Source organism: Prenolepis imparis, unplaced genomic scaffold, assembly GCF_030444845.1.
Source record: "Prenolepis imparis isolate NDT839.2.m4 unplaced genomic scaffold, iyPreImpa1.0 SCAF_1, whole genome shotgun sequence".
NCBI classification, from domain to species: Eukaryota; Metazoa; Arthropoda; class Insecta; order Hymenoptera; family Formicidae; genus Prenolepis; species Prenolepis imparis.
In genome coordinates, this window is record NW_028141159.1 from 27,733,053 (window position 1) to 27,746,724 (window position 13,672).

Consider the following 13,672-nt stretch of genomic DNA (forward strand, 5'->3'; position numbering starts at 1 on the left):
TATGCCTCTATAAATCGGCCTTTACGTGTTGCACGAGCAGGTTAGATTACAGGTTAGGTTTGCTGCGCATGATGCATTTTGCGGAACGTTCGAGTATTGCTCGCAGAAATGACACGCACCATGTGAATTGCGGAACGCAGCCACGTCAAGCATTCTTATTACGTTATGATAATTCTTCTCTATGATTGGATGATTTGCTTACGGCCTTACGATTACGACTAAAATTTTTGTACGTGCAATGGCCTTACGCTGGGTCCACAATAGCTGATTTAAGCCCTAAAGCCTAGTCTACAATAGAGTCGTAAGGTCGTAAACGTAAGAAATTGACCAATCACAGTCGATTATTCTCCTCGAATTCAACTGTGATTGGTCAATTTCTTACGTTTACGACCTTACGACTCTATTGTAGACTAGCCCTAAGCCTTAAGAAATTGATCAATCGCAGTCAAGTATGAGGAGAAAACTCGACTGTGATTGGTCAATTTCTTAAGGCTTAGGACTTAAATCACCTATTGTGGACCCAGCGTTAGGCCCGATTGCACCAACATTATTTTAGCTTTAAGTGAGACTTAAATATCTATCTATCTTTATCTTTTTTTCTAAATAAATAAAGACAAACATATATTTAAGTCTCGCTTAAAACCAAATTGACGTTGGTGCAATCGGGCTTTACAGTGGGTCCACAATAGGTGATTTAAGCCCTAAGAAATTAATCAATTACAGTCGAGTTTTCTCCTCATACTTGACTGCGATTGATCAATTTCTTAAGGCTTAGGGCTTAAATCACCTATTGTGGACCCACTGTTACGCTCGATTATTCTCCTTGAATTCAACTGTGATTGGTCAATTTCTTACGTTTACGACCTTACGACTCTATTGAAGACTAGCCCTTACGCTGGGTCCACAATAGGTGATTTAAGCCCTAAGCCTTAAGAAATTGATCAATCGCAGTCAAGTATGAGGAGAAAACTCGACTGTGATTGGTCAATTTCTTAAGGCTTACGACTTAAATCACCTATTGTGGACCCAGCGTTAAGCCTAGTCTACAATAGAGTCGTAAGGTCGTAAACGTAAGAAATTGATCAATCACAGTCGATTATTCTCCTCGAATTCAACTGTGATTGATCAATTTCTTACGTTTACGACCTTACGACTCTATTGTAGACTAGCCCTTACGCTGGGTCCACAATAGGTGATCAATCGCAGTCAAGTATGAGGAGAAAACTCCACTGTGATTGGTCAATTTCTTAAGGCTTAGGACTTAAATCACCTATTGTGGACCCAGCGTTAGAGCTTATTATACCTATTGTAGATCCGGCCTTACCAATTCGTCAATTTTGGTCACGTGACGTCTTATGCCGCTAAAAATGAGCGTCGAGCGTCAGCATGAAAAGGGATCTTAAATATAAGATCGACTATGAATACCGGTCTATATATGTAGATTCTTTCCCGCCAAAACTGCGCGCGCGCATGCGCGAAACGATTTAAATTGATTTAAATTTAACTGCTTAATGAAAACTTGTTATTCTGTCGATATCTGTTACAGAAAACTCGGAGTATATCCTTCATTCCGATATCTTTATAGCTTTTGAACAAGCACATGGATGAAGATGACTATGAAGCTCTCCGACAAAAAAATATATCCGAGAGGAACGCTATTGTAAGTGTTTTTTTTTTCTTAATTGGATGAAGTTATGAATAAACTTTACTTTTAAGAGAAAACTAAACCTAACCTAACCTTCCTCTTGGTTCACGTATTTGAAAAGAATTATTCAGTGAAGCTGTATAGTAACATTATTTTTAAGAAAAAACTAAATCTTCATCCTTTTGTATCATGTATGTGAAGTATATTCCGGTTATTCATAATATAATGTTTTTATGTATAAATAGTTTGCAGACCTTTTTAAAGACATAAAGAAGCATACGAGCGAGATTAAACAATTAGAGAAGAAACGATCGAACGATCGCGATTCCGAAGATCAACCGTCCAAGAAAAGACGCAGATTAACGAAAGATTTGGAAAATTTCAAAAGTAAAGGAATACGTTTGGAGTTTCGGCGAACGTACAATACCAGAAGCAGGAAAAAGGCATCCGACAGCGATAGATCTAACAACTCTGAAAATGAATATGATTTATCAGAACCCAAACGTAATCGCCCCAAATTAAGAGTTTTATTTCCATGGGCAAAGCCAGTTCAACGCTCCATCGATTTAATGAAGATGGGTGTATGCGATGTGGACGAAGAAGAAGAAGAAAACACATACAAAGATGACAGCTTTGATGAAAAGCGAGAACGAGTATTTAAAGTAACAAAATCGGCATACGATCCTGAGACTATACCATCAGTGGATGAGATTACGCAAGAGATGTTAGATAATGTAGCGCAGAAATGTTCCAACAAAACGTATTGCAAAGTCAATGGTACAAGCTGTCACCAGTGTAGACAGAAGACTTTAGATACAAAAACAGTTTGCAGATCAGGAGAATGTGTGGGTATTAGAGGACAGTTTTGCAGCCCATGTTTGCAAGGAAGATACGGTGAAAGTGCCATAGAAGCATTAAAAAATCCAGTAAATTTAATTTCTTATAATATTTATATATTGTGGCATTGAGGACATTAGAGCGATTCAACTCTTATAACTTTAATTGCAATCTTTCAGGATTGGGCTTGTCCACCTTGTAGAGGTTTGTGTAATTGTAGTATATGTCGAACTAGAAGTGGACTTTGTCCTACAGGAATTTTGGCTCCTACTGTACGAGAAGAAGGATTTTCATCTGTTATGGATTATCTGCAAGCAGCAGAAATCAATGATGAATAATGACATCGCATAATTAAGTACACAGGAAGGTTAGCTATGTAAATATCAATATTGACTAACATTTTAATGAAAAGCACTGATTTGAAAATTTATTTCATATTTTAGCCATTTGTTACATATTTTAATTCATTGAATGCGGAATGTTTTGCTATCTACATCAACAATTTTTATCATTGAAAACCCGAATTATAATTAAATTATTGTATTTGTATTTACATTATTATTTATCTCATCAATAATCCCTGACATTTAAACAATAAAACAATTTATTTTAAAAGTTTGAAAATTGATATACATGAAAAGTGTGTTATGATTTGTTTGTTGTACAAGCATTTTATAATTAGTTTGTCACAGATAAATCGAATGTTAGTTATTGGTTCAATTGATGTGACAGTATTAAACATGTCAAGTATTTCCTGCTAAGTAAATTGATATTTGTATTATTAATTTGGTTTAATATCTTTTATTCTTTTTTTTTATCCCATCTTTCCATATCATTCATATATCATCTTTTTGTATTTATTACATTTATTTGATTGCAACTATTGCATAACATCTGGGGGAGAGTGTTGGATCAAATAAGCGTACTACAGCAATCTTCGAGTGTTGGGCATTATTTTGCAGAAATATTATTCTGTCCAACATAATCGCCGCTTCCACCACTGAACTCGTATATATTCTTAATGTTTGAAAGAGATGTAACTTTAATTCCAAATGTATATGATTCTGATATATTTCCTGCAATGCACGATTGGATGGTATCTAAAATTATATATTCTATACAATTTCTGTTAACATATTTGAACAATGAGAGTATATAATCTTTTTTTTAGATATTATAATACAAACCTGTTTATTATCTACTCCAATTTTGGATAAAGCCCATTTTGCATAATCTGCAAAATTATCCAATGGTCCACCACGACCTACTTTAGTATTGTAATATCCTATTACAAATTAAGATAGTACAATAGAATAAGACAGTACATTATAGATCTCTTATAAAATAAGTATGTGTATATGGGGGGAGAGAGGGTATATATTTGTGTTTGATACTAACCCATAGAATGCAGAATAACTTGCAGCACAGCTCTGTAAAATAATGAAGGAGAAAGATGTTTATTATGTCTACTCCTTTCAATAGATTGTTGAGCCAACATTCTAGCATTTCTAGACAAATTCCAACATCCACTCAATGATTCATCCGCCAAATGATAACAACATGGGACTATAAAAAGCATACGGATGTCTTTTGCATGTAAGAAAGCTTTCACTACAGAATGCACAAGCTTTCCACAAGTATGTAATCCTGTTAAAATTAGATTTTTATTTACATTCCAATCAGGATAATTTGTATTCACTATTTTATTATAATCAGTCGTATCATCTAATTTTTGAACTACATATTGAACCTAAAATAAAATATAAAATGACATGAAAGGTTTTTAATATCGTGGTAAACTATAGAATGGAACATATATTTTTCACAAACCTTTATTAGAGATTGTTTTTTTTTTCCAATTTTTTCTTGACGATTTATCGCACCTTTATGACAAACTTGCGATGAATCAATTGCTAATACGGGAACATCAAAGTGTTCTGATAAATATGTCGACAAGTATGCTTTCCCAGCTCCGGCATCTATTACTAAACTATGAGTGGAAAGTGCCATTTCGGCAATAATTTTTCCAAGAACATCAATCTCATATGACTTCTTGGTATTCATAAATTGAGACTTTGGATTAATAAATTTATTTTTAATTGGTTGTTTCTTACTAGGAAACGGCGGTAATAGTTTTAGTAAATCATCCACGCATGTAACAGCTGAACACGATTCTAAAGAAAGTGATCTTGTTAAATGTATAAAATTATTTAATTCGGGACTTGTATTACTTTCCATCCAAATATCATCACTTGTATTAATACTTTCAAGTTCTGATTTCAGTTTCTCTGGTAAACATTTGTCCCATAATTTTTTAGTAATAAAGTCAACCAAATGGCAATCTATTAATTCTTGGTAAATATTAATGAACTTCAATATTTTCTCAAAATAATTATTGTATTCCGCCATTATTGTTGCACTTAAAATTCAAGTTTATCTGCTTCCGGATATAATGAATTAATTTTTGCTAATGAACAGAATTTAGCATATTTACACTTAATATCTTCTACAGCCTTTAGAATATCCAAATTATCATCTTGATGGTCAGGAAAGGTGTTGTAAATATCTTCCAAAAGTTTTTTGGCTATCATTATTGTTTTCTCACAACCAGTGTCATTATTTTGAAGATAATGTTCCAGGATTCCACTGTAATATCCTAACTGTGCAGCAATTATGCCAGCTCTATGATATCCAAGATGATATCCCTTTAACAGTTGTTCTTTACCACTTTTGTATCCTTTCTCGTAACCTGATTTCTGTGCAATTTCTTCCGCAAATAATAAATCTTCAAAAGCTTTATTTATATCCAAATCCTTTTTTTCTTGGGACATACTTATATTAACTGAAAAGATATATAATCACAGATTGCACACATTATTATTTTTTATATTTTTATAATAAGGTGACTGTTCCATTTATTTCTTTTTTTTTGCTATTATTAAAATGTAAAAAAGAATTATGAAAGAGAAAATGTAGAAAAAAATTATTTAAAAATCAAATCATTGTACATAAAAAAAAAGTTATCCAAGTTGTGATATTTATTACGTGAAATAAATGTACAGTAAATCAGTAAACTATATATATACAAAAGTGGCCCATCGAAAACAAAACAGATATGTTTTTAGAGTGAAATTAACCCCTTTTTTGAAGTTAGGTGAATGAAAATAGCCAATTAATATGTCCCCCTTGAAAACAAAGTTGACCTGTCCGAGCGTTTTTTGAACAAATAGTTAAATGCCAAAAAATATATCTGTTACGTTTTCGGTGAGCCAATTTATATATACATATATACACACTTTCAAATCAGGGAAATTAGAAATTAACAATGATAATATGTAAGAATATAAATAACGTATATAAAATTGCGGTAATTATTCAGTTTAGCTGCCTCACGAGATATATCAATAAATTTGCACTCATTCGACGCGTTTTTGCTTAAAATGAAAGAATCTGGCAGAAAAAAGCGTCGCTCTGTCCCGCAAAGCGAAATATTAACAGTTAAAGTTGACTACTTTTGGGTTAGGAAATCTGTCATATCGACATGATGAGACTCTCTACGGTCACATGCGCATGCTCTGTGGTATAGTAGAACAGCTTAAGCCTAGTCTACAATGGCAGTAAGCAGTATAGAGTAAGCAGTAAGCAGTAAGCAGTATGAAATGGGAATTGCCCATTTCGTTACTCCCGGTCTTTACATCCACTAAAAACAGTATACTCTCTATTCTACAGCCTTGTTATTGCCATTGTATACTGTTTTTAGTGGATGTAAAGACCGGGAGTAACGAAATGGGCAATTCCCATTTCATACTGCTTACTGCTTACTGCTTACTCTATACTGCTTACTGCCATTGTAGACTAGGCTTTACACATCACACAAACACACACCCGGGGGGGTGCAAGGGGGTCCGAAGGATATCTCTCTCTCTCTCTCTCTCTCTCTCTCTCTCTCTCTCTCTCTCTCTCTCTCTCTCTCTCTCTCTCTCTCTCTCTCTCTCTCTCTCTCTCTCTCTCTCTCTCTCTCTCTCTCGCGCTCTCGCTACATGGGACATTGTATATCAGAGCTGTCCACGTTTTGCACTTTTCGGCCGATTTCCGAGGCTCACCGCCTAGCGGCCCCCACTTACGCTCGAGACCTTAGCAACTACGGTTATCGGGCCAACCGGGTAACGCGTTGCTAAGGTCTCGAGCGTAAGTGGGGGCCGCTAGGCGGTGAGCCTCGGAAATTGGCCGAAAAGTGCAAAACGTGGACAGCTCTGTTGTATATAAATGCAAAATAATTCTGTAAATAAATTAATCCAGTAATAAATCTATATAGCAGCTGCGTGTGTGTGTGTGTGTATGTGTGTGTGTGTGTGTGTGTGTGTGTGTGTGTGTGTGTGTGTGTGTGTGTGTGTGTGTGTGTGTGTGTGTGTGTGTGTGTGTGTGTGTGTGTGTGTGTGTGTGTGTGTGTGTGTGTGAGCGGACATGTGTAGTTGCAATTGATTTATTACTGGATTTATTTATTTTAATTATTTTTAATTATTTTAATTATTTCTATACAATGTGCATGTAGTTGTAAAATGATTGAAATATTTTCAATATTAAAAAATTTTTAAGTTTATCTTCTTTTAAAAATATATTTTTTTACTAATTTTTGTATATTCCAATATATTATAAAAAAAATTGATATCGATAGATTTGAATTCGAGTTTCTTGGGTAACACACTGAACATGCCATCATACATTATTCGTAAGTTCTTTCACGTTATAAATATTGGAGCATGTCCTTACACATCAATATATTCGAAAAAAATCAAGATAATACTTGTCAGTCATATATATATATATATACATATATATGTATGTGTTTGTGTGTGTTTGTGTGTGTGTATATATATATATATATATACTTATATTTTATATTTTATAAATAAGAGAAATGAATAAATATTATGCAGACAATATATTAAGTACAAGATGTTCAGTCTGTGCCATATATGTTAAAAGCTCAAGCTTCCATCAATAATTAATAGTCCAATGAATATAGTAATCAACAATTATTTTTATACACTCGTCAAAAAAATTATCGCTACACGTAATTAATATCAAAATTTAGCATAAATTCAAATAAGCGTATCTCCGCGAAAAATTGTTGTATTTCAAAAATTTTTTTTTTGTTTTAAAGAGGGTAAAGTCTCTACTTTAAGGAACTTTCGTTCGATTTTGATTTTATTCTCTCCCCCTTTCTCCATCCCTTTAAAAGGAGGGACGTGTTATTTTTTCAAAAAATTGCATAGTTTGACGAACTCTACGGAGTGTACTAAATTTTTTTCGCAAATATCATTATAACTATCGTAAAATATGGACTTTTCTCTAGAAATTTTAAAAAATATTGAATACCGTACGATTTTTGTTCGCGAAGTTACAGCATATTAAAGTTACCTATGCATTTTTACCTATATATTTAATTACCGCCAACATTAGCGTTATGCCCGATGAGCACTACGGGGAGGTTGCTGGTCGGATTTTGCCCATCGTGGGTGTGTGTGTGTGTGTGTGTGTGTGTGTGTGTGTGTGTGTGTGTGTGTGTTGGGGCAAGGATATATGTGTTCATGCAACCAATGTCAAATGAATCAAGCAACGCGATTGGTCAAATCCTTATGTTACGGTTATGTTTACGGTTACGGAAAGTGTGTGCTATAGCCTTATTTCATTATTTTTTTATTATTTTAAGGTTAAGATTACGGTTTTTACTTGTTATTCTCATAATTATCTATTGTATTCCTAAAATTTATTATTGATATCAACAATAATAACTGAAATAATAATTAGAATCAACTAATTGCATCTTGCGTGTTCTCTTGTTTTGCTGCCTTTGCTGTTCATTCAATTGAACTTCAACCAATAGGAGCGAATTGCTGCGGCAGTACGCTGCGCATAAAATGGTACCTTAAAAAATTGAAATTGATTTTCTAAAAAAACAAAAGACCACCAAAAGTTTTTAATGAGGTACCAAACACTACCAAACGACCACCAAACGATTGGTAAAAAAAAAATTACAATAGTCAAAGTGGGGGGGCTAAGAGAAGGGTAAAAATTTTGAAAATGATTTTCTAAAAAAACGAAAGACCACCAAAAGTTTTTAATGCGGTACCAAACGCTACCAAACGACCACCAAACGATTGGTAAAAAAAAAATTACAATAGTCAAAGTGGGGGGGCTAAGAGAAGGGTAAAAATTTTGAAAATGATTTTCTAAAAAAACGAAAGACCAAAAGTTTTTAATGCGGTACCAAACACTACCAAACGACCACCAAATGATTGGTAAAAAAAATAATTATAAAAGTCAAAGTGGGAGGGCTGACTTTGCGGAGGTCCTTACCCGCTGCTAGCTGTGCATTTCCCCAAGTTTTATGTAAATTTTATTTTCATCTTTTTTTCAAAAAAAAATAGGTCTTTAGCGACTTGCGGACAATCCTACTGATTAAGAATATTGCAAATTTAATGAGATTCATTAAGTATTTTGGCTAAAATCTGGATTATACGAATCCGTAATTCCCGGCCGGCCGACAGGCGTCTCCACCGTGTCTCCTGCCGACCCTTAAATAAAAGCAAAAAACGATATTTTGCGTGTCGCTAATCGCGCTGGCTGCCGGAGCATAACGCGTACCATGTAACCAATCAGAGTCGTTCCTCGTTTTCTATTACGGCTCTGATTGGTTACGCGGTACGCGTTATAGCTTCTGCAGCCAGCGCGAATTCGCGACACGCGACGCGCGATATCCAATGAGCGTACAGCTTTCTCGAAAAAGCTGTTAGATTCAGCTAAAATGAAGAGAATACATCAATCAGATTCACGAATTGTACAACAGTTGCAAAGCTGCTTTTTCTGCTGAACGCGGCCAATGATTTGTATCATTGGTATAGGTTGTTAGGGGATTTTTAGAGGAAAACGAAATATGTTTAGGGAGTCGCCACGCGAATCATCTGGCAACACTGATATTAAGTTCAATATATAACAGAGAGAAACTTGAGAGCGGCCACCGCGATTCAGTGGACGCGTGTACTGATGCGCCCCCTGAGAAAGTAGACGTGAACTACGTCGTAACGCTCGGTAAAAAATATAGAATATGGTTCGAATCCGTGATATGGTTCATATCCAAACTACTCGGATAAGAACCGAATTGAGAACCAAACCGATGAGTCAGACAAGGACCAACAATCCATCGCTCTGGCTTTGTCTCACCAACGATGAGCGTCTCGTGGACTCGTGCGGCGGCAGGCACGAGATTTCGCTTCTCGCGCGTAGCGTTCCACGTAATTCGAGGACAAAATTTTATGACGTTAAACTTTGGGCAATATATAAAAAATTAAATATATTAAATATAAGGTGTAAGATCAGATTATAAGTTGAATAAAAATTATATCCAGTTTTTTGAGTACATTAAAAAAATTGTTTTTTGAAAATGTATATTAAAAAAAATTGTTGAATTAATTTTGTTTTAGATGAATAAATATTCTAATTTGCATAAATAATAAAAAAAAAGTGCGAGTGACGGGAATTGAACCCCACTCGTAATACGTACACTTAAGTCCGTGGTTATCACGTTACTGATTGTGATTCTCAATTCGGTTCTTATCCGAGTAGTTTGGATATGAACCATATCACGGATTCGAACCATATTCTATATTTTTTACCGAGCGTTACGACGTAGTTCACGTCTACTTTCTCAGGGGGCGCATCAGTACACGCGTCCACTGAATCGCGGTGGCCGCTCTCAGGTTTCTCTCTGTATATAATTTATATAAAACCACTGAGCTATATACTATACACTATACTATAAAATATAAAATAAATTCATGCCAAAGAAAGATGAATACCGAATCAAATTATTTTTTATATTTTTTATGAGGATTTTAACGTGTTGTCAACCGAGAAGTTGTTTTTTTGACAGTTCCAATTTTTTTTCATTCTTAATATTTCTCTTTAGATCAAGAATTTGAGGACCTGAGTAAAAAAATATGGAGCTTAATTTTTAAATCCGTCCTGTACAGATGACAACAGAACGCAGGAATCGAATTATCATCGTGCAAACAGGTTACAATCTAATGTTATTCTAATACCATACCTCGTCGTTCTCTTCCATTTTCGATGAGATTCGCCCTCGAATGATGACAGACGAGCGGAATTTTCGTTCATCATACTACGAAAAGGTATATTTATATATATATATATTCATAAACGTTAAATCCAAATAATTTCTAAATTGAAGTAACACTATTTACTTGTAAGAAAATTGTTCCCTATACATCATATATAATATTCACAGAAGAGTATTTTATTGTCATATTATTTTTATCATTATTTTATATATATATTACATTTTATTATTATATATTCTATTATTTTAATTATTATTTTTTCTAAAATGGTAGGTTGGCTTTCGTAGCGTTGAGGAGAAAAAATCTCTGGAAATATTATTGAAAGAGCGACCGTTTGACAAGACGAAACTGAAACAATTTTGTTTGAGATTTACTGTACCTGTTATGTACAGAAACTTCTTGTGGAAAGTGTTGCTCGATGTTATACCAGTTTATGTAGAGAGTCATGAATTTATTATGACACAACGTACGGCGGAATTTCAAGATTTACAGAGAGCATTAAAAATTGCGAAGATCATAGACGATTATACAAAGCCTCACCTGGTATTTTTAGCGATGTGGTTGTTACGTACAAGAAGAGCAAAGGTTGATATAACTGTACAGTTGGAATCACCGTTACACAGGTTTATTGTATTATTTAATATTACATTATTCATTATTATTACGTATAAATGTACATTTCCATTTCGATTTAAGAATATTATTTTATTATTAGAAGTTTTAAGCGCAATTATATATATTTCACTGTTCAATAGTGCTTTTGAAAAAAAATTTTGACTATAAAGTGTTACAGATACACTTTATATAATATTGACATTGAATACTGTCAAACATTTTATTATAATAATATTTTATATATTACAGAGCTATGAGTAAAATGGCTGAGACACTGTGGCATGTAATTGATGTTGAATCAGAGCAAGAGAAACTAGTGGATATGTATTGGATATTATCAGGACTTTTCATACAGGTTGAAAAATTGCAAAAGGAAGTGGGAAGATTACAAGAATGTACATATTCTTTGTTGGAAAGAGAGGATGTAGAATTATATAAGCATCTTATTAAAATTGATGCGCTTTATAATCTTCCATATGACACATGGTTTTATTCATGTTTTGCTGGTGTAATATGCAATGGATCTATTGCTAAGTATATATATATATATATGTGTATACTTTAAATTATTACATTGTACAATTATTTGTAATTTTATTACTCAACTTTAATACTGGCAATATAGCGCACAATGTACTAAAAATATTTGTTTATTATAGGATTTGGGATAAAATAACGGTCAACGCGTATCGTATTTTAGTATTTGTCGCTGTGGTTACATTAACCACTTTAAGACGGCTACTCTTAAGATGCGAGAATACAGATAATGTATTGGATACTATTAATAATGTAAGATTACCAAAAATTACAATGCTATTCAATAAAACACGAAACACATGCATTTTCTTAGATTTCATGACTTTTTTTTAGATAACAGAAGAAACATCAGAAATGATAGTCAATAAAGCAATCGAATCAATGCAACAAAGTGGAACAACTCAACAAGTTGATATGTATTTTACAAAACACAGTTAATGTTCTACACCATGTAATAATGTAAAAATACATTGTGATTAATATATATATATATATATATATATATTCAATTGTATATACAACACTTGCTATCAAAACCAGGTTTATTAGTACAGTCACTTCAGACAAAAATCATGCAAAATCTTGGAAAAAATGTTATAAGTTGTTGAATTTTGGCACAATTTTTTAAAATTCTACAATGGTTTAAACAAAATATTACACATAATTTTTGTCTTCTTTCATAAAATTAGCAACAAGTAGGTTCCAAATTGTTAAAAAAAATGTCTAACAATAAGATATTATAATATATACTTCATACTTTTGACCCAACAAAAGAAAAAAAATAAAAAATTTTTTTTCTTGAAAGTCAAGCTATTGATATTTTTAGTAATTCAAAATTTTTGATGAATTATACTTGAAATTGTTTGCATGTTGAGAAAAATTGCGCTAGAAAAGTTTTAAAAAAACAATTGAAAGCTTGGAATGTCTACTTTTAGGTCCCACATCGCAATATTCCGCAATTTTTTGAATTTTTATTTATTTACGTAAATATTGCAAGTTGTCATCAAAAATTTTGAAAATTACTGAAAATGTCAAGTAACTTGATTTTAAAGAAAACAAATTTTGTAATTTTTTTCTTTTCGTGGCGTCAAAGTATAAATAAGTATATACTATAATATCCTAAAAGCATTTTTTTAAAACAATTTGGATTCTACTTGTAAATTTTATGAAAGAAGGCAAAAATTACGTGTAATATTTTATTTAAACCATCGTAGAATTTTAAAAAATCGTAGAATAAAACAAATTGCATTAAAAAGTTAAAATCTTCAGCTTTTCAATGGCCGCATTCAGCAGACTGAACAGTTGAGCAATTTTCCGATGTCATTCGATGCTAATATTGACTGGATCTGAAAGTAGAAACCAATCACGTTCGATTGCTACTTAGCGGTTGAATCTGCTGAATGCGGCCACTGATTTTTTGCTCATTTCTGTACTATGATTGTTCAAAAGTTATGACATTTTTTGTGCACGCGTGTGACGCTTCAATCAATATATTTGTCTCGCTTTAATGTATTGCACCAATGTGCACTAGTTCACCAGTAAGCAGCAGCAATAGAGAACAAACCTCGTCGTCTGTCTGCGCGCTCCATCGCGCTTCAATTCACCGCGCGTCAATTCACCGTATAGCGTACATCTTGCAAAATTTTTTACGAAAAGTGAAAAGTATTACTCGTACGAAAAAAAAAACTTATACATTTTTTATGCAAACTTGTCCATTCTTTAATTTTCCACTCTTGTATTTTTTTTATATTTGCAAAAGAAAATTTGAGTCCTAATTGTTTATTTTTCTTAGCGACCACTGTACAATGGTAAAATTTTTCCCCTTTAATCTTAACGAAGTCAAAACGAAGATCTGTGCCAAAATTCAACTTGTTAACATTTTTTTTAAGGTCAAACC

General features: G+C 33.2%; 4 protein-coding genes across 8 annotated transcripts; 2 read left to right on the forward strand and 2 right to left on the reverse strand.

The window, feature by feature from the left end:
• The first annotated feature begins 1,438 nt into the window (after positions 1-1,438).
• LOC145938081 (cell division cycle-associated protein 7) lies at positions 1,439-3,065 on the forward strand. Of its 2 annotated transcripts, XM_083041460.1 has the most exons (4): positions 1,439-1,660; positions 1,891-2,571; positions 2,662-2,849; positions 2,926-3,065. In XM_083041460.1, exons 1-3 carry the CDS (start codon positions 1,601-1,603, stop codon positions 2,818-2,820), a joined length of 900 nt encoding a protein of 299 aa, XP_082897586.1. In that variant the 5' UTR covers positions 1,439-1,600; the 3' UTR covers positions 2,821-2,849; positions 2,926-3,065. The 2 variants fall into 2 exon arrangements, with proteins under 2 accessions (XP_082897586.1, XP_082897577.1); XM_083041451.1 differs by lacking the exon at positions 2,926-3,065 and having other exon boundaries at positions 2,662-2,903.
• On the reverse strand, positions 2,882-4,891 carry LOC145938073 (methyltransferase-like protein 25B). Its single transcript, XM_083041438.1, has 4 exons — positions 4,313-4,891; positions 3,881-4,232; positions 3,670-3,767; positions 2,882-3,582 (listed from the first exon to the last, which is right to left on the reverse strand). Exons 1-4 carry the CDS (start codon positions 4,889-4,891, stop codon positions 3,349-3,351), a joined length of 1,263 nt encoding a protein of 420 aa, XP_082897564.1. The 3' UTR covers positions 2,882-3,348.
• LOC145938091 (uncharacterized) lies at positions 4,519-6,298 on the reverse strand. Of its 4 annotated transcripts, XM_083041499.1 has the most exons (3): positions 5,779-6,298; positions 4,977-5,324; positions 4,519-4,656 (listed from the first exon to the last, which is right to left on the reverse strand). In XM_083041499.1, coding segments are annotated over exons 2-3 (339 nt in total). In that variant the 5' UTR covers positions 5,314-5,324; positions 5,779-6,298; the 3' UTR covers positions 4,519-4,654. The 4 variants fall into 4 exon arrangements, with proteins under 4 accessions (XP_082897625.1, XP_082897617.1, XP_082897608.1 ...); XM_083041491.1 differs by lacking the exon at positions 4,519-4,656 and having other exon boundaries at positions 4,903-5,324; positions 5,995-6,295; XM_083041482.1 differs by lacking the exon at positions 4,519-4,656 and having other exon boundaries at positions 4,903-5,324; positions 5,876-6,294.
• Positions 6,299-10,255: 3,957 nt separating this feature from the next.
• On the forward strand, positions 10,256-12,408 carry Tbc1d7 (TBC1 domain family member 7). Its single transcript, XM_083041566.1, has 5 exons — positions 10,256-10,674; positions 10,897-11,246; positions 11,488-11,772; positions 11,898-12,027; positions 12,109-12,408. Exons 1-5 carry the CDS (start codon positions 10,630-10,632, stop codon positions 12,211-12,213), a joined length of 915 nt encoding a protein of 304 aa, XP_082897692.1. The 5' UTR covers positions 10,256-10,629; the 3' UTR covers positions 12,214-12,408.
• The last annotated feature ends 1,264 nt before the right edge of the window (positions 12,409-13,672 follow it).